At 40.5% G+C, this 19860-nt stretch overlaps 1 protein-coding gene across 5 annotated transcripts in view; it reads right to left on the reverse strand.

The window, feature by feature from the left end:
• The window catches only part of KCNC1 (potassium voltage-gated channel subfamily C member 1), a 99776-nt gene that overhangs the window by 14350 nt on the left and 65566 nt on the right, over nt 1–19860 (reverse strand). For 3 of the 5 annotated variants that reach the window (XM_042882207.1, XM_042882210.1, XM_042882209.1), the window contains exon 2: nt 3155–4088. In XM_042882207.1, coding sequence (XP_042738141.1) covers nt 3155–4088 — 934 coding nt within the window. The remainder of the gene's footprint in view (nt 1–3154; nt 4089–19860) is intronic. The other 2 variants (XM_042882208.1, XM_042882206.1) reach the window with 2 other exon arrangements.

Raw genomic sequence — 19860 nt, forward strand, 5'->3', positions numbered from 1 at the left:
TCACCATAGCATCATTGGCAGCAGCTGTGCAGCCGCTGGGCAAAGTTCTGCTCTTTGCATGTCTGTGCCAGGAAAGTGCTCCTTAGCCTGTGAGGAGGCACTGGGGTATGGCTGTGCAGAGCTCTGCATAGAGACCCCTTGGCCCTGCGTGTATGGACTGAGAACAGCTGTGAACTACTGACCGAGTACGGATGGGGGCATTTGGCTGTGAAGAGGTAATGATACATGGAACTATTTCATACTCATCATTGTTTTGTGAAGAATTTAATCATTCCACCAAAAATAATATATGGAATTAGTAACTTCATGTGATGCCTCTTACTCTTGAGCAGGTAAATAGGCCTTTTTATGAGTCTGAATAATGTAATTAGATATACATAGTATGGCTGTATATCACGTAGACACCGCCACACCGAACATTTGCTGTTAAAAATTACAAAAAATATCATGAGCAACTCAGCATTATTTCAGAAGCATTAGGTCTGAAGGACCCATTCTGAGTACCTAGCATGATGCTAACTGGTTGCCTACAGCTAGGTGGGGTTAACTAATGCAAATATTCTACAGTAAGGGGAGCATCACTTCTTGCAAGTCTCTGTTTTTATATGATGTACGGTTATAGTTTCAAGAACAAGTTAGAGCCTATGAAAGCTTCATATACATAAAGTGAACCTCAACATCCAAGGCAGTGCAGATCTTGTTTTAACAGTTAGTTCTGATCTTATTATTTTGCAATTATCTCTTGCACACATATAGATCTTTCCTTGTGAGAAAGCTGAGAGATGCAGGCAATATTTTTTGCTGCTAGTGGTGCATAATAATTATCAGAAACAGGTCTTCAGCAACAGTGTTACCAAGTCCATTTTGTTAGCTGAAATACAAGCGTGCTTTGTTACTTCTCAAAATGTATATGCTTGTACACATGTATAAAAATAGCCTCTTCTAATTAATTATTGCAGAAATAGATAAGTTGCTGTTACTATTGATATTTCATGGATATCGTGGTAACAGCTGATTTTAGAGCACTGGTGGTGGCAAAACAGTTCCACATTGAACATGTATTCTCAGGATACCAGTGTGGATTTGCATTGAACTTGTAGAATTCTTAGTCCTCTAGTTCCCAGAGATGACCAGGATATGTAATGGAAGGAACTTTATAAAGGAAAGGATTTCTGAGAAGTTCACTCTGTAGCTGTTTGCTAAAGTACTCAGAAGTGAGATGTCTTACACACTTTACGAGAGGGTGGTTGGCATATTGCTTGTGGTAGAAAATGCACCATATTGTCTTTGCACTCTATCCCTCTTGATACATGGGCATCACTTACGAGGAAGTTTGCTGCTTGGACATGACTCGTGATAAGCATTTGCAACCTGAAGGGAATGGATGATAAAACCATACGCTTATGCACCAAAGATACAATAGGAAAGAGACAGTCTATCAGTCACGTGAATTGTGATTGGCCTGTTGCAATGGAATAGTCTTTAACAAAAAAAAAAAAGAAAAAAAAAAAAAAAAAGCTCTTTACCTTCTGAATGGATTTTACACAATTGCACAAAAGGAAAAAGACAAAAGAAGAGAGAAAAGTTCCCACCAGCTCTTCCCCTCCAAAATTAGCATTGGCATAGGTGAAGTTGTACACAAAGGAAAGTCTCACTTTCTTTGTGCTTCTCACAATGACATCAACATGCATGGCTATGAGATGACAAGAAAATACCTCACTCAGGATGAGTAACAAATTAGAATTTTCTTCAAAGTAAAAGAAATGATAACACAAGACCATCATAGGTATACTCTAGCTCTTTCCAAACATCCCTTGTCTAGATGTCAGTTAAAATCACTTGATTGGAGATCTGTTTTATCTAATGCAACACAGGGGAATATTCTGAATAGGCTGTAAAATGTCTACTATGCAACTCGGTTGGGACATCTGCCAAAAATGCAGTTGGCTTTGTTTTTGACATTATTATCTACTTTGAAATTACTCCATAGAATAAATAGTGATATTCCGTGGGTAGAGGTAGATTATGGGGTTGAAACAATCAAATTGGAGCCCCGTAACTTTGTGTGCTATAGGAGGATTCTCATAAAACTGAGATATTCCCATAATTAACCACTAGCCATGGGATATTATAATATATTCCATGGTGACTAGTATTTTTTTCATTTCCCTCCCCCCTGGTAGAATTAGTATGATTAATTTTGCTCTGGTTTCACCTATTGCTGACATAAATCAGTATAATTAAAAGTAAAAATACCATAATATGAGGCAATCACTGTTCAGGTCAAACCAGCCAGTAATGACCAGTCAGACCTTTTCCAGTCAGCCTCTGCTGCTAGGTTGAGAGCTGTAACTCACCAACCCAAAAAAGGAGTGTGGTTTAGAAAATGTAGTTCAAAACTCTTCATAGTTCTAAATGCTAATTTCTAGTGGAATATTGTAGAATAACTGGTTAACATGCCATGGAATAAACATCCTTACATCTAGTCTTGTCTCAGAATGAGTCATTTTGTATTAGTGTCAAGAATTTGAGCTGTTGTTCTACTTTGCAGTTAATCATCAGAAAGAGACGGATCGTCTCATGAATATGCATGATGGTATAGTTGTCCCTTCAACTTACTAGGCACCTAGTTTCTGTAATGAGATGTACAATATCTGCCATTTAAAACAGCTGAAAGGTCCCAATTGGGAACAAATGAGAAAGCATCTGGCTGTTTCGAATTCCAGCCCTGTTTTGTCAGAGAACTCTGTAATTGCTGAGTACTTGGCTCCTACTCTGCTCTATGAAGCATTCAGCTCTCAGGAGCCTCTGAGATGCATTACACAGTCCAGCAAAATAGCTGTAGAACTCTCAAAATTCTTCCACTAGATGTAACAGCTCTTCAAAATATCTTGAGACTTGTATGCCCTTAACCAGGACCAAAGTTTAGGCTCCTAGAGCGTGCTTTCATGCTTAGTTTTGCTGATCAGCCTCCACTTGTACCATTTGTCCCTGCAACCTAGATTTCACACGTATTATTCACTGTGTGATGGTGGGACTAGAATGGATAAATGTGCTACCCATTGCTCTAAGAAAGCAGTCTGGCTGAATCTTAAATCACTACGCGGGATGGAGGTTAACGGTCAGATGGACATTCCTCTAAGAGGTTTCCTACCTGCTCTGTTAATTTCTAAAATTTCTTCTTGGGCCAGTGGGCAAGTGTCGCTCTGAGTACTGTGGTGTGGAGAGTTTACGACAGATTTACAATAATTGGGGGATCCCAGCTGGGGTGGCCTCGGGATATGCTTCTTTTTTTTCTTTGGTAGCTTCTGCTTAGCCATAGCTAAGGAGTAATACATTCCGAAATTGTTCACAATGACAGGGACAGGCATGGCAATGGTCAGCACGCCAGCGAGAGCGCAGAGGGCCCCCACCAGCATGCCTGACCAAGTCTGAGGATACATGTCTCCGTAGCCCAGGGTCGTCATGGTGACAACAGCCCACCAGAAGCCGATGGGGATGTTTTTAAAGTGTGTGTGTTCACTGGCACTAGGGTCATTTGGTTTAGCACCTATTCTCTCGGCATAATAGATCATCGTGGCAAAGATTAAGACGCCCAATGCCAGAAATATGATGAGCAGCAAGAATTCGTTTGTGCTGGCACGGAGGGTGTGTCCCAAGACCCGCAACCCAACGAAGTGGCGGGTCAGCTTGAAAATTCGCAGGATTCGCACGAAACGGACTACACGGAGGAAGCCCAGGACATCCTTAGCAGCTTTGGAAGACAGGCCACTGAGTCCAACCTCTAGATAGAAAGGCAGTATGGCCACAAAGTCAATGATGTTCAAAGAGTTTTTGATAAATTCCACCTTGTTTGGGCAGAAAGTGACTCTCATCAAGAACTCAAATGTAAACCAGACCACACAGACACCTTCGATGTAGGTGAGGAAGGCTTCGGTCTCTGCTTCCCTGTAGTGCCGCACCTGGGTGTCATTCCCGATGAATTCAGTTTCTGTCTTGTTCACAATGGGGTTAAATCTCTCGTGGGTCTCGAGGCAGAAGGTGGTGATGGAGACCAGAATGAAGAAGAGGGAGGCAAATGCCACGTACTGTGAAAAGAAAGATACGAGAGAAATGTTAAGCAGTAAGTTAAGCACAGAAGCTTTGATTCTGACAAAAAAGAGAGACAAGAGCTGTGCTAGAACTGAAGATTATACCAAGCCTTCTTCCTCTGGACTGAAGATGCCAAGTCTCACCAGCAAAGATAGCTTGACATTCAAACTTGGAGGGAAACCAGTACACAAGTACATGCTGATGTCCATTCCTATACAGGTAGCACTTCAGTGTGAGTATGAATTTAAGCAAGCATTTGAATCTCAGAGCTTTCTTTGGTATTTCAGTTTAAGAACATAGTTAAATTGTACCTGCCTAAATTGAGTCTTTCTGGTCTTAAAGATAGTGAGCACCTCCCAGGACAGTGGTCATGCAGGAGTCCTTTCACAGCACTGTGTCGGAGGTATGGTGGCTGCCTCTTGCTCCCAGCCAGGTGAGAGCTGTGGCACTTGAGATTCCTCAGTAAGGTGCTGGTAAATGCAAATGGCAGTCTCAGGTGGCCTCCACAGTAAGGATCAGAGTCTGGTTTGGCATTGTTAGGTTATATTACTAAATCCTAGGGACAGATCAAGGAACAGGCACTTACCAAACCAAGCTTTCCTGCAGTACACATGACTTCAGTTTGGTTAACCAAGTTATGCTGAAGATGGAAGCAGCCCCCAAAGTCAGTGAATGTTTTTCTAAGAATTATTTGCTTTTTCTGCTTCAGATCCTGCTCTCCTCATCTTAAAGGAGATCCCTTGGTTATATTCTGTAGTAACTGAGGGGAACAGTCAGGATGAAATTAGCAACTCTAACGACCACACTTTCTCTGCTCAATTCTCCTTTAATAGATCAAGTAGATCACTGTATAAACACGAAGAACTATATAAATTAAAATATTATTTAGATACTCTCGTAGTATTCCATTAATTGTACTGTCCCTTTTTTAGTAGTGTAGCCAGAGCAGAGGTTAAAAAGAGCTAGTTTCTTTTAATTGTCTGCTGCCAGTAAATGCAGAGCAATAATCTGAAACAAATCACTGCCAAAGGAATAGAATAGTTAAAAATAACTTCTGCTTCATGCTACCAATGCTCTCCTGCAATCGAGAAGTTCCTCCTGTCTGCTCTTTTAGGTAGACATAGTACAAAACTGCACTTGACCTTCCCTATTAGCAAACAAAGTCAAAAGCAAGTATTTGCCAAGTTTAAGGTAAGCTGTTTAATAGAGAGAGATCACAGAATTATTTAGGTTGGAAGGGTCCTCTGTAGGTCATTTGGGACAACTTCAAAGTTGGACCCAGGCATGCCTGGGGCCTTGTCTGATCCTGAGTATCTCCATAGCTGGGGCAGCCTGTGCCAGTATTTAAGCAGTATGAGCAAATAAGCTTGGAAGGATACAGAAGCAAACAGGCTTTTCTCCATTTTCAATCCAGCCTTACTGCCAAACAGATGAGAAACTTACCCACTGTCACAGATACAAAACCAAGTACCTTCCCTTGCATCAGTCTACCAGAGCATTCTTATGTAATGGTCCAATGTACATGTTAATACGTGCTAAAATCACAGCTTCATATGGTAGTCTAGGAAGATAAGCAAACTAGAGGTTAGGGAACGTAAGAAGTAGGACTGCTGGTATCTTTTTATTGGATTGTCCTATTAGGGAAATTTCTCGAGGCAAAGTGTCTTCATCTGTAAAATAGGTTAAAAAATGATAAGTTGTGGTATGTGCTTTGTGATCCTAGGTAAACAGCTCCTATATGTTATAGAATCATAGGATCCTTAGAGTTCAAAGGGACCTTTAAAGATCATCTAGTCCAACTCTCCTGCAATGAACAGGGATATGCACAGCTGAATCAGGTTGCCCAGTTTTCATTTTTTTGTTACTGACTTCACCAATTCTCAACAGTCTTTCTGAAAAATAAGTCAAAGAGTCTTTTGAGTGGTCAAAGTCAGTTTGTGCATGATATTGTTAATGTTCAGAGCATAATTAAGCAAGGGTTAGTTACCCAATTTTCTGAGTATCAGTAAAACAAGAACCAAAAAACATTTTTCAACAAGAATTCAGGAATATGTTCCCAGCAGCCTTGGAGCATGGCTGCTCCATTTCAGCCTGGAGCAGATTTTTACTGTAGAGTTTTGGAGCCTTGAGAATTCAGGATGCAGAAGGAAATGCTGACACTTCATTAAACCAGGTAGCACTCACCGATAAGAAGCAGAGAGGGGAATTGAACCATTTTGCATTTTAAGGGATCTGTGAAAAGGCCCTTTTATGCTGACTCAAAAATGTGATTCTTCTCATATATGAATACATCTCCCGAGTGAGTTTTTCCTGCTTAGGATAACTGTCAGGCTGCTCTTTCACATCAACTGTGTTAAAAAGTGCTGTTTTCCTACAGCGAAGGGAAGAAATGACCAATTCTGACAGGATATTTAAATTCTCTGCAGTGGTACATGCCAGCAGTGTTATCAGTAGAGAACATCACAACCATCCTCTCTCTTGCTGTTAGCTGTGAGCGTTCTCTTTGGTTTCTGAGGGGAATTGAAAACTTTTAGTCTCCGGTTCAGCAGAGCAGGGAAGTATCTGTTGAATGAGCATGAATGGTTCTGTCTGTATTTAAGAACATGCAGAGTTCCTTCACGCATACAGGTGTGTTCTTAAATTCTTTGCTTCTTTGGAGCTGTAGGTCTGCTTTCAAGATTTCATAAAACTGACTCCAAGCAATGTTACTGACAAGATGGATCTCAATTTTGTATTTTTTTTCACTGTCAAATTACTATCTAATCATAAAGCCTACTTTGTGTTTGAGAAGAAAAAATACTCCTAAGCCATTCCACGCTTCAGTACTGAAAGGCCCTTGATTTTAAATGTAACAATTATACCAATGTGTCCCAATGAGTATTTTTACATCTTGCCACGTCTAGAATGTGCCTTGTGCTATCTACATTTCACAGCTCTGGAAGATATTTAAAACCTTCCTGGACACTTTCCTGTGCAGGGAGCCTGCTTTACAAAGGGGTTGGACTAGTTGATCTCCAAAGGTCCCTTCTAAACCCTATTGTTCTGTGATGCCATGATTCTGTGAAATTTACAGCTTCTGTAGTGTATGGTTGTTTTGTACAAGCAAATTACAGTACTTCAGCAATGTCAACCAGAAATATCCTCGAGATATAGCAGCTCAGTGGTCAGGGAAGCAGATGTGCCCTGTAAGCCACAAAGGAGACGTGTTTTGTGACAACATTTTGGTAACGTAACATAGATTTTTTGCAGAAGGCTCCTGCCTCCATTGCCACAGGGCCACTCATAAGATGGAAACTGGTGTTCGGTGCTCTTCCTACCAAGGCATCCCACAAAAGGGACTTTAAAAAGACCAGAAAGTTCTACTAAACTACACACAGAGCAACTACTGAGCAGCCTCTTAATAAACGTCCCATTAGAGTTTCCCAGTCCTTTGGCTGATCCAAACAACTGCAGAAGTGAATGAGAACTACACCTGATAGTTCATTCACTGGCACCCACCTCTGGTGCATTTACCCACGATTGGATTTAGAAATTTGGAAGCCTTCTGTAAATGAATGTGTAATATATAATTGGCATAAAAATATACTAATGACATATCATTATCCCTCTATCAAAAAACTAAACTCAGCTATCATGCCTAACATGATAGCTAGACAAACCCAGAGATGAGCAAAGCTGGTAAAATTTAGTGAAGATTTTGGACTTTTATCTGTTTTCTGTCTTGGAAAATAAGGCTATCTCTTTATATCAGTAATAACAGCCCAAACCCAGATTGATTCAGTGGATTGTTCTAGTGATATTTAGTGTTTCTTAATCTTCCTTCTGCTTACATTTTACAACAGAATCTCTCAGAATCTCTAGGACCAGAATCTGCTGGGGTAAAAGAGTGATGTCATGTGCTATTGAGTTACATAATGGCAGCTAAAATGTTCTATAATTAAAGAAAATACCGTGGTAATGTGTTTGAAGTGATCAAAACTCTTTTATCTGCTTTGACACATGTGAATGATTCCTACTTAGCCCGGAGATGGTGCTTCCATTGCTTTTTCTGTCATTAATACCAACAAAGAAAATTCTCAGATTGTCCAGAATGGCAGAAACCATATGAGAAGGCAGAAGGACTTTTAAAGGGATGTTTTGATTAAAATGTAAATTATGTTAAAATGCCTTCATTATGAAGAGAAAAAAAATTACACTTCTGCATAATTTCTGCTAATAGAGGTTCTATTTTTCAACAAGGCTATTTTGAAACATGCTAAAATGCATCATGCCCATAAAGTGGAGAATTTCACCATCTAATTTATATTGCAGCTTTAAACTGAAAGGGGAGACTTAGATTAGATGTCAGGAGGAAATTTTTCCCTGAGAGGATGATGAGGTGCTGGCACAGGCTGCTCGGAGAAGCTGTGGATGCCATCTCTGGAGGTGTTTTAGGCTAGGTTGGATGAAGTTCTGAGCAGTCTGAGCTGGTGCCTGATTTCGTGGGTGGTAACCCTGCCCGTGGCAGGGGCTTGAAGCTAGATGAGTCTCTTAAGTCCCTTTCAACCCAAGCTGTTCTATGATAAAAAAGCATACATATACATATCATACATACATATGTGTGTATTTCTATATGGCCTGCTTCTCCACTGCCATGTATCTAGCCCAGCCATTTTTGTCAGTGCCATGTGAATAGAAAGTTAGTTCATATATAGTAGTGTTTCACACCTGCTTTGCATTGCTGTGAAAGGTGCAAGATAACAGAATCAGATCTAGCCTCTCATGATCAGCCAGTATATTTCCATTCATTGTGGAAAGGAAACGGATGGATAAAAAACACGGATAAAGGTTGTAATACATGAGGATTAGGAGACCAGGTTGATTCAGGAAAAAGTCTGAGGATTGGACCGGGTAGTATTAAATACCTAAGTGTGACTGCCTGCTTCTGAGAATCACCTTTTAAAACAGTACTTCATCTTGCATTTCTGAGACAGTTCTTATCTTGAAGATAAGAAGCATTTTTATGTTCCACTTTAAAAATAAGCCCAATAGCCCACTAGAATTCATTAATATAGTGCCTGGAATTACCAGGTTTCAATGCAGAATAGGCAGTGAAGGCTGGTGTTTAAAACATGGGATAGAAATTAAATGATTGAGTCTCTTTTCCAGCATCTGGCTCATTTCTTGCCTTCAAGCATGTATTCCTGAATCTTTTGTACCATTGCTTATCTACTTTTTAAAAGTGAAACAGCAAACATCCTGGAGCTTGGCTCTGTCTGCTGTTTGACAGAAGCTTGATGTCCACTCAGTGTGCATGGAGACCTGTGAAGGGAAGCCTTGACCAAGTCCTTTGTAATAGAGATACTGCTCTTGGACCATAGGCAAGAGAAGTTGGTGGTGGCAGCAGGAGCCCTGCTTCTGCAAATCAAGTTTCAGTTACCACAGAGTCTGTTTTCTAGGAAACAGTTAGCTACAAAACACACCATTCATTACTCATTCTAGATCACGTGTTCAGTGTGAGTTGGTAGAAACTGCGCACTGCAGATGGGGACTCTTCTCCTTTGATACTGCTCAGAAACATAACAATTCTGGCTAAAGCTAGAGAGGAGAAAAGGAACAGATGACACTCAGGAGGTTTGCCAGACTTTGCAACTGCAAACAGAAGTATTTTCTAAAAAGTGATTCTTAATCCCTCTCATGTTGCAGGGAAATTCATAAAATTCTACCCTATCCTACCTCTGAATGAAAGACAGAGGAAGATAGCATTTTGCTTTAACTACAAGCATCAGAACATTTTCGATAGAAGTGGCACCTTGACTTTCTGCTACTCTATTCTGGTGAGTTATGGTTTTAGTGACAAAAATACTTCATCTACTAGATCATAATTATCCTGGTCCTGTTGAATATACAAAGCACAGGAGCTACGAAGTTGTCTTCTTAGTATGAACAGGGCCTCTGAGCATGAAGTTCTCCCACAAGAGAACCAAGGACTTTGCAAGACTAAAATGAGAGCAGAAAACATTCTGATCATAAATCTTCATCTCCAAAGGAGGAATGGTGGAGCCATTAGTGCTGCAGTGCTTACATAAATGTAAGTTATGACACTATTGAGATGCTACATGCTTCATTTTTCTATTTTTTTTCTCTCAACTGAAAAGAATCCCAGGTCTGGTAACTCATGAGCTTGTTTTCTATAAAGCATCAGTATTCATCTATTTAAAGTTTGTGTCTGGAACTCCTGTTAAGCTTGCTTGAAGTTGCCAACTTTTGCCTGTCTGTGACATGAATCACTGAGCTGAGCTTTGCCTTTCTAACTTACTTTTAAAACTGTATTTTAACCACTATTCACTCAAAACTTAGCTCAGATATTAACAAAATTTATAACAATAGAGAAATCTTTTTGTCACAGCTCAGCCAAAGCTTGAGTTAAATGAAAGCTACTTGAACTTTATAACATCTCTGTAATCTGTCAAGACTGATTCTCCAGCCTCACTTAGAGATATGGATCCTGATTCAAGCAAATGATTCATTCTGAATATCTAAGTAATTTTGCTGAATTTTTGAAAGAAATATTGAATCTGTATGACTGATGAAATAACTAAATGTGGGCACACGATACTAGCAACCTGCTAGTGCTGTGAAAGTGAGCAAAAGCAAGGACTTTGTCAAAAAAGCCACTTGGGCAACATCTCCTTAATACTAATCCTAATATAAGATGTGTGCAGATCTTCTGAGTGACAATTATGAAATTGAAAGTGTTTGAAAGGGGGAAGATCCATTTGAAGGTGTGAAATAAGTACACAAGGGCACAATCAGATGTAACTGCCAAGCCTTTGTCTCTGAAGGGACAGGTGACCACCTTAGCAGTCCATCTGTCTGTCTTTCTTCTGTCAGTGGTATAATAAGGACAATCAATACAGCTCACTTCTGTGAACACACTGGTTAAGTCATGAGGTTGTTCAAAGTCGTGCATCTTAGCTGAGGCTAATGAAAGAAGTAAGACTTCTTACAGATAAACTTACAGATAAACAGAGCTTGCTCTGTAGTCAGATAAGTTACTAGTCCAACTAGCAGCTCATGGATGAAATGATTATGTAATGTCCCCCAAAAATATGTGACAGCTTGCAGAAAAATCTTGGAACGCTTACTGGCATGCAGACATGAAACAGCATATTAAAAAAAATGTGCAGTCATCTGTGGAAAATATGCTTAAGTTATTCGGTGTTGACATTGCAATAAGTAAATGAGAAGCAGATCTCTCAAATGTTAGTCCTAGCAGGCAGCCATGTGCTTTGGGAAGGTAGTTACAGGGATAAGCAAGACTGAATCAGAACTGGAAGTGTAGTATGTACAGTATTTCTCTGTAACCACCTGGCCAGCCAGCTGGTCACCAGGCAAAGTTTGGAATGGTTCTTTGTAGGTCACAGGCAAGTTTTCCAGTCTTATTTAGGATAGATTCAATCTTGTGATTTAGTAGGAGCACCATGCATGGTCAACGCAGGGATGTGAATTTATTTTGTAAGCTTTCTTGCTAGCTGCCTAGTCTGGCTAGGGAGAACTGTATATAGTATGGCGGGAGTGAGAAATGTTTCATATTGCTCAGCAACAGCTCAGTGCGAAATTGTCATCTTAACACGTATGGATTCCTTATCCAAAAGTGCCCCAAGAATTCTGCACCTAGGTATATGGGACACTGCAGAAAGAGCTGCAAGTATTGAAAGGAAATGTTGCATTTCTTCAAGGGACTGCAGAAACTTATATTTTGAAGGGACCTCCAAATGTTATCTGGCCATGCCCCTGTCCCAAAGCTGTCTTTGTTCATTGTCTAAAGATAGCTAAATTGGCTGTTTTTAAGGATCTTCAGTGGTGAATATTCCAAACATTCTGCAAGAAATTTAGCCCAGTACTTCACAATATTTTATCTGTAATTATTCCTTCCTAATGCCTAACATAAATCATCTCTGCTACATTTTAAGTGTGTTTGCTTTTGTCTTATCTGTCACAGACAGCTATGGATTTGGAAATTTGTAGATGTTTTCCTTTTTTTCTAAGCTAACAGCCACAAAACATTCAAATTTTTCACGAGTCCTAGACTTATGTTCTCATATTCTCATACTTTGCTGCATAAAATCAATATAATTATTAATCTCATTTTCAGATGATGCTACAGACATTTATGCTGTCAGTTCTGTCAAATGTTCTAGAATTAGAGAAACTGAGAAGTCATTTAATCTCTCATACACTGGAGCATGACGAATGAAACTAGGCAACTTTTTCTGCAACTGCTCATTATTACTAGGTTTTTCAGTCTTTTCTGTTAGGCAACTTTGTACACTATGTGCTAGGCACAATTTCTGTTCTTAGCTGAAGAGTTTTGTAGCGATGACTGGTGGCAGTGTCAGGAGTTATGATTTTCAGGATCTTGCCTCACTACCTTTGTACTAGATGCTATTTTATCTCTTAAGAATATCACACTTCCTTCCTCTCTAACTCTCTGCCAGTCCTTCGTTGTAGGAAGAGCCATTTCTTATGCAACTCCTTAACAAGAGAGGGGAATTCCTGACTAGAGCTTGGCAGAATCCAACTGGGAAAACTCAAAGATTTTGCAAAATATGCTTAGTTCTAAGGTTTCCTATGGCTTAGGAGTTGTTTTTGTCTTTCTTCTTCCAGATTGAATAGAAATTGCATGTGCTCGTGCTTATGATCCTGCGCAGCCAGATTAAGCTAGGTATGTATCTCTGCCTAAGACTCACGTTTGGAATTCAAAAGTGTGAAAATAGATGATTGGTTGACAAGTCTTACTCTCATACAAGCATGCACAAAAACTCTTCAGTTGTTAACTCAAGAATCCCTTCTACTTACATTTTTGCTACAGCTTCTGCACTGTGACTTGCCTAAGAGTGGCTAAATTCATACACTCACGATTCTAAGAAGTACAGCCTCTCTCAAACCTACATCTCATTACTGGGGTGCCAGAAGGCTTTCAAAGCACGGATGAAATAGTTCTGTAGCCTCTCAGGCCCACCCCAAGTGAGGGCTGATTCACCAACATCAGATGTACAAGGAATATACACTCAAGGAATGGAATTTTTACAAGTGTGGAGCAGGCAGAATGCCTGTTGGTCTTTAACTCCATAGAAAGAGCACACCCGATTTACTTATTTTTTACAAGAAGAAACACTCCAATGTGTGAAATTGCCAAGTGCAAAACTCCACAAGGAGGCACTTGAAATATGCAGTGAGTCCTTGCTCTGAATACAGAACTCTCTAACATAATAAACAAGGCAGTCTTTACTTCCTGTAGATTTTAAGCCAAGATATTTGGAGTATGTGCCAGATTGTGCTTGCATTTAGACAACGATGCTTTTGCTTTGAGACAAATTAGAATAAGCAGCTCTCAGATCTTTAAAATGTGGCTAGGCTGGCTACATAACCACCCTTGAACAAGGTGTGAAATCTACCTGCTTGTCTTCCGTGAGCAGACTGATAGGGTCATTCAGTAGGATACTGGTGGTTCCTATGTAAGACTAAGGGGAAGATTCAGAAAATATCAGCATACAGAGGTGAGCAGAACCTGCACAGGTGAAGTCCCTACTTTATTTTCTCCCCCAAAGCAATACTGTAGCAAAAATAGTTGTAAAATTCCTTGATGGAGGCACAGACCAAGCTTTTTCATATTTGACCATGGATTTTTGCAACACCAATTTCTGACTGCTCCACAAGAAATGTTCCAGAGTTTTAAATTCAAGGAGCGGATGAGTTTTTACCATCTGAGCATTCAGCTGAGCACATCAGAACTGAAGCACTCAAAATAACTCATCACTGAAAACTGAAAGCTCTGAGTGCCACAAAATGTTAAGCTCAGGATTTCCTGTTTTCACTGTAGTTTATATGGAAAGACACGGTAGGTAAAGTAGTCCTTGAAAAGCTAGGCTTCTTAGCAAAATGGATGGCAACTAGATGTCCAAACCCAGACATTTCAGTGATTATTTCATGTTAGATAAATTCACGTTGTTTGGTGAAAACCTTTCTCATCAATTTTATTTTCTGGATTATGCTTACCAGTGCATTCTAGACTCTTTTGTTGTAATGCCCTACAACTTATTCATATTATAGTTACAATCATATGTAGTATGTGCTGTAAATATTATGCTATTGTATATATATAAACTCTTATTTGCTAGAACACAGAGAAATATGCTATGTGTTTATACATAGGTCACTCTGAAAGTAATGCCGACTATTTATTTCCATGGAAATAACAACACATAGAAAGAGCACAATAACAGTATGTGAATGTTAACGGGTGCCATTTTTTCCATGTGGAGGAATTCAATTCCACACCTTTGCTTCATCCGCACTTCCATGTCAGACACCATTTTGTCAGACTGCCCTTCTGCTGCCATCTGTCACACAAGAAAACGTAACAGAATATAGGTGGGAAGGTTCAACCTCTACTGCCATACCATCAACATCTGCCTCTTAAGTTATAGGCTGATACAACAAAATAAGAGGCATTACTTTTGGAGAGCCCTTGTGTGTTAAGTATCTAATGTCTGTCTCAAGAACTCTGGCGATGCCTGGCTGTAGCACACAGAAGGCCTGTTCTCTCCTCTGAGCACAGCCCTTCAGTAGCAGTAATTACTAGAAGAGTCCTTAGGTTTAAGAGAACCCTCTAAATGGGACGGACATGCTACCCAGAGGAAGACAGAAGCCATTTGGGGGGACCAGAGACCTTATGGAAATGTACCTGCTATCATGAAATCACTACAGCCTCAAATTTGTACTATGACTTTTCAGTCACTGTGTTTCCTAGGATTTTCCTCTTCTGAACAGAGAGAGGAAGGACTTGTTTCCTTGACTTCTATGTTCTATGCTACCTCTCTTTCTGTCAGACACAGCCCCTCTCTTCCCTTCCAGGTATGCCAGGGCTGCACCTCCCAAGCAAGGGCAACTTGCTGGAAACACTGCTCTCTGGAATGAGGCTTCACCAAGAGGACAGACCTGGGGCCAGACAAGGTGATTGCCCTCCTTACTGCCAGTGCTCTTGATGCAGCATGGACTTCCAGGTATTTGCTTACTAGAGAGACATGAGCACTATGGACAGGAGGTGGCATCTGCTGCCTGAGTGCAAGTTGATGTGTGAAGTGTAGTTGTGTGAAACCATCTGATTCCTGCTCCAAAATCTGACCACGAGTCCTCTGCAGTACAAACTTTTGTCTCGGCTTTTCCTGCTGAGGCAGTTAATAGTTTCATTTTATGGTGTTCTGCTTCACTTGTTCCCAGGAACAAGTTAGACTTGTGATAGCTTCCTACCTGCAGAACCCTCTTCTGCTGTGTTTTCATATTTATCAGGGAATGAAGGTGTTACGGTGATGATATCTGGTATTTCATCACCCTCTTTTGTCAGCATCAATTCTTCTGTCTCTTTGAAGTGGAGAGTTTTCATGCTGATGTTTCTGGGGCTTAGCTCTTAAATGTGCTGGAAGTAAACAGCTGGAGCCAGTAAGGTGGCCATTTTATGCTAGTTTGCAGCTTTGTCATTTTGTCACCTGTTCAAGTGGTCAAGCACTTCGATTCCCAGGTAGATTTCATTTTTTCTCACTTCCCATAAGAAATGGCTCATTTTCTTTGTGGTAAGGTTCAGATGCATATATGATATTTAGAGAAAGACATATTTTTTTTTTTCCCAGCAGTGAGCACCTCAGTCTGTTTTAAGTATCCTAGGGTGTTTTCTCAAAGTCTCTGAATAATGTTTAGACCCTTGCCTTAAGATGTTATTGCTTTTGTAGGTGAAAAACAAGGAAAATATCCTTTTGCTATACACCTTGATGGCACTAGTTAGGTTTCCTATTTTTCAGGATGTTCTGATAATTTTTCTTAGCTTAGGCAACACATCACATTTCCAAGATGCCTTTGAGAATTTCAATTTGCCTACGTAGAAAGAATTATTTTGAGCTTGGCACTGAAACTTTAGTAGGTTTTTGATTTTGCCCACAAAGCTACTACAGCCTCTGAAATACTACAGTGAGTAATGTGCCTAAGACATTCAGTCATTAAAGACATACTGCAGCCATAGAGAACTTCAGGAAGAAACCAGCCAGAACCCAAGCTGACACGGTCACCTGCTTTTCAAGGAGCACTGATGAGAAATGTGTAAAACCCGTGATACTAACCCAGCTATGGGGTATGTGCAATGACTCTCCTCTGAGCATTAGTAACTGTGTTAGCAGCTGTGAAATTCTTGTAGAGAAAAGATTTCTAGGGGTATTACAGCACTGTGGATTAATCCTATGGTATGGTTGACCTGCTTGCAGCAGTTCAGAAGGTTTTCCAACAGTCCTTTGCAGGTAACTGCTGTAAGAGCTACTGTCTTGTCTGGTGCTGAGTTAAGGACCGCTCTCCATTAACTCCTATAGTCAGGGCTTTTTGGCTGGGACTGTAAAAGGCTTCTGAGAGAGGGAGGCCTTTCAACACTTACTGTGAGGTACATTGCATAAGCAACAAGAAAACGCTTCTACTTAAAATAATGTCTTGTGCATTCAATGTTAAATTAAACCATTGAAAGTATTAGAAAAGGAATACAAGATAAGTCATAGCCTGAACCCAGAGCTTTCTACATGAGATGAAAGGAATTTGCAGTGTTTTGAGAAGTATGCCAGCTGTGTTATGCAACTGTTTAGCTTGTGTCCTGCAGTATGCCGAACATCTTGGGGGATAATAGGATTGATTCTCTCATCTTTTACTGTTTGCTGCATTCTGGCTGTACCAGCTGTGGTCTATTTGCTTGTTTTTGGTTTATTCAAGCACATGAGCAGGTACGATGTGAACCACAGCTGAAGAACCAACTTAGTTTACAAATGCTATCCTCTGCCATAAGGGAAACATTCTTTATTTGGAATAGCTCTGTTTGGAGTATCGTGCATTTACCTGTGCTACAAAGATACTGCATAACATTGTGCAACCCTTTATACCTTGAAAGTGCTGTTGAAATGTTAATTTAAAAATCAGTCTGCAACCATTTTGTAAGACAAAACAAGTAGATTCTGTTTCTGTTTTACAGGGAAGGTGACTGGGGGGCTGAGAGGTTACGGGAGATGTTTCTCAAGTACACTGTTTTAATTTTGACTGCACAGCTACCAGTAATAATGTCTCTGGTTGGGGCAAAATCGAGGGATGCCTTTCAGAGCATATGCCTTGAAACCCAGAATTTGAAAAAAGAATGATTGTGCTTGAATTGTTTGAGATGCAAAGAGCGCCTGTTGTTTGGGTACATGGTGGTTTGTTTCCTTGTGGCACACAGGCTGAGTCAGGTAATGATTTGCAGCAGAAACATTTGCTGGCTCTTCACGTGGCCCTGTGGCTGAGGACATCTGCACTTGGCACACCTGTTGTCTCCAGCAGGAGCTGATGCAGTACTGAGTTGTTTCCCTGCTGAAGCCACAGAAGTGAACTGCAGGGTGCCGGGCTGGGCAGGTGCACAGGTCAGCTCCAGGGCTGTCGGCGTTGAGGTGCTTTGTAAGCTGTTGAGCTACTTTACGCACTTAATTTTACAAACCTAAGTGTCTTTTAAAATGACTGATGCACTGTACTATTTATGAATTATTCACTTTGCTCTTATCTTCACCAACTGGATTTCTTTTCCCCTATCAATATATCTAGGCTTTTTCCACTCTTGGCTTTTCCTCATTCATTGTTTGGAAAATGACTCTTCTGTCCAAAACAGGTAATTCACATTATTGTTGGCTATAAATCTTCTACACTGGAGAAGCCCTAGCCCCTTGCCAACGCTCCCCCTGCAGTCCTACAGTCTCTAAATGAAGCCTTCCATACTAATGGCCTAGAACTACCAAGTAAGTTCTGCTAAAAATTTGCTAATGAATTAAATCAATACAGTTTGGAATGAGTTCCATCTCAAACAATCAATACAGGCTCAGTGATGTATAACAGGCAGGCAGGTAAATTTCTCTAAATAAACTTACAATTGATTTTATTTTTAAAACCAAATCAGGACATTTGTATTCTTATCAAATAAGATCAACTACAATTCATGCAAATAAGCATACTCCTAGATGTGTATTTCTCAATACTAGTAGTCACTGTTTAGCTCATTAACTTTTATTTCGGGGATAATTGCATGATTGCTTGGTCATGGTTTGCATATTGTTAAAACAGGTCATGTTTATTCAGGAATTCCCCTTGTTAGATTGTTCTCACTAATAGCTGGTGATAGCATCTGGTAGTTAACGGATCCTTATGGTCTGCATAACTCAGTGCAGGGGATGGGACTGGCTCACACACCTGTGTCCCAGAGTAGATCTGCAGCGAGGGCCAGGAGCTGCCTTCTGAACCTGCAGTGCTCCTTAGAATGGGTGCAGCAGGGCTATGCACTGTGCTTCCCTATATCCTGTCTCTCCTCTCTGTCCAGACACACAAAGGAAGAAGTGCCCTTGTAGTGGAATGAGCTGTCAATGCTTTTTTTTTTGTCTCAGTGGAATGTTATGCTGATACTCTATGCTGCCTGATGCTCAGCAGAAGGTGGCCCTGTTGGGATGTGCACCTGTGGTTATCAAAGCCACACGTGCGCAGAGGCAGCTCAGATCTGGATGAAGTGTGCCTCTGACACTGTGCCCAAGACTGCATGAACTGCTGTTCCTCATCTGCCAACTCGGAGGTGTTTGTCCCGCACAGATGACTCGTTCAGAGACACGGGGTGAGCAGGTCACTGGGAAGGGAGCAAACTATCTCCCTTCAAAAATGTGGGCAGTGTTTATAGCTGTGTTGTTTCAATAATTATGCAAAAGCTTAGAGTCTGAAATCAAATAAGGTCAATCCCCACAGCGGGGGGTTGGAAATAGATGATCTTTAAGGTCTCTTCCAACCCAAGCCATTCTACGATTCTACAATTGTAAGTTATTGAAGAGCTGAGTTGTTTGAACAGTGGTGTCAGCAATGCTGCAAGATCACGTGATGGACCAGCACAGAACTGATATGAACAACTTGCATAGAGAGTTCTCAAAAGCAAATGGAGAGAGATTGAAAATGGAAGCTACCATGGTTTTGTTCTTTGCCTTTTTCTTAACCTTCAAGTGGCTTCTCAGCTCAGTCACCCATAGTTCCTTCAGGTGCAGGGGACTGACTAGACTAAGATGTCTTTAAAAACCCATAAATATTTAGCCAGATGTCATAGGACTTAATGTAGCCATTAAAGATGCTTGGCTTATTTTCTCTGTGCGACATAAGCTTTCCTGTGAGTATGATGTTACAGTACTCTCAGTGTCCTTGTGTAATGGCTATTAGTGTGAGTCATTGCTGCTTACTCAGAAAATCCTGTTCATTCTTTTCTTCACATGCATACAAAACTCCCATTAGTACCAAAGATGAACAAATCTGTTAATAGGTGCTGCTTTAACCTGGGTCTCTGGCATATCAGATGAGTCACCGCTCTTACAAATCTTGAAATCTAGAAGTGATAAAAGGTGTATTTTATACTTCCTGCTGCAGCTGGGAGGCCTTTCCAGGGTTATTTAGAGGATTATGTGAGATGAACATCTCTTCCTTTGAGGCAGAATTCCAGAGTGGAATGTTTTGTAGCCTCACCACCTTTTTTCAACCATCAATTCCTATTTATGTGCCACTTTGTTTTGCTCTCGTTTTCCTTCTTCTGTCAAGTGCCCTTCAGGTCACTGCGTACTGCTCTGTTATCTTTTCACTAAGTGCTCAGCAAATCTGGATATATTGAACTCGTTCAGTCTCCTTAGTCTCAGTTCCAGCCTGCAGAGATCTTCT

This window comes from Lagopus leucura, unplaced genomic scaffold (genome assembly GCF_019238085.1).
Source record: "Lagopus leucura isolate 7727_CA_CO unplaced genomic scaffold, USGS_WTPT01 Super-Scaffold_100033, whole genome shotgun sequence".
Lineage (NCBI taxonomy): Eukaryota > Metazoa > Chordata > Aves > Galliformes > Phasianidae > Lagopus > Lagopus leucura.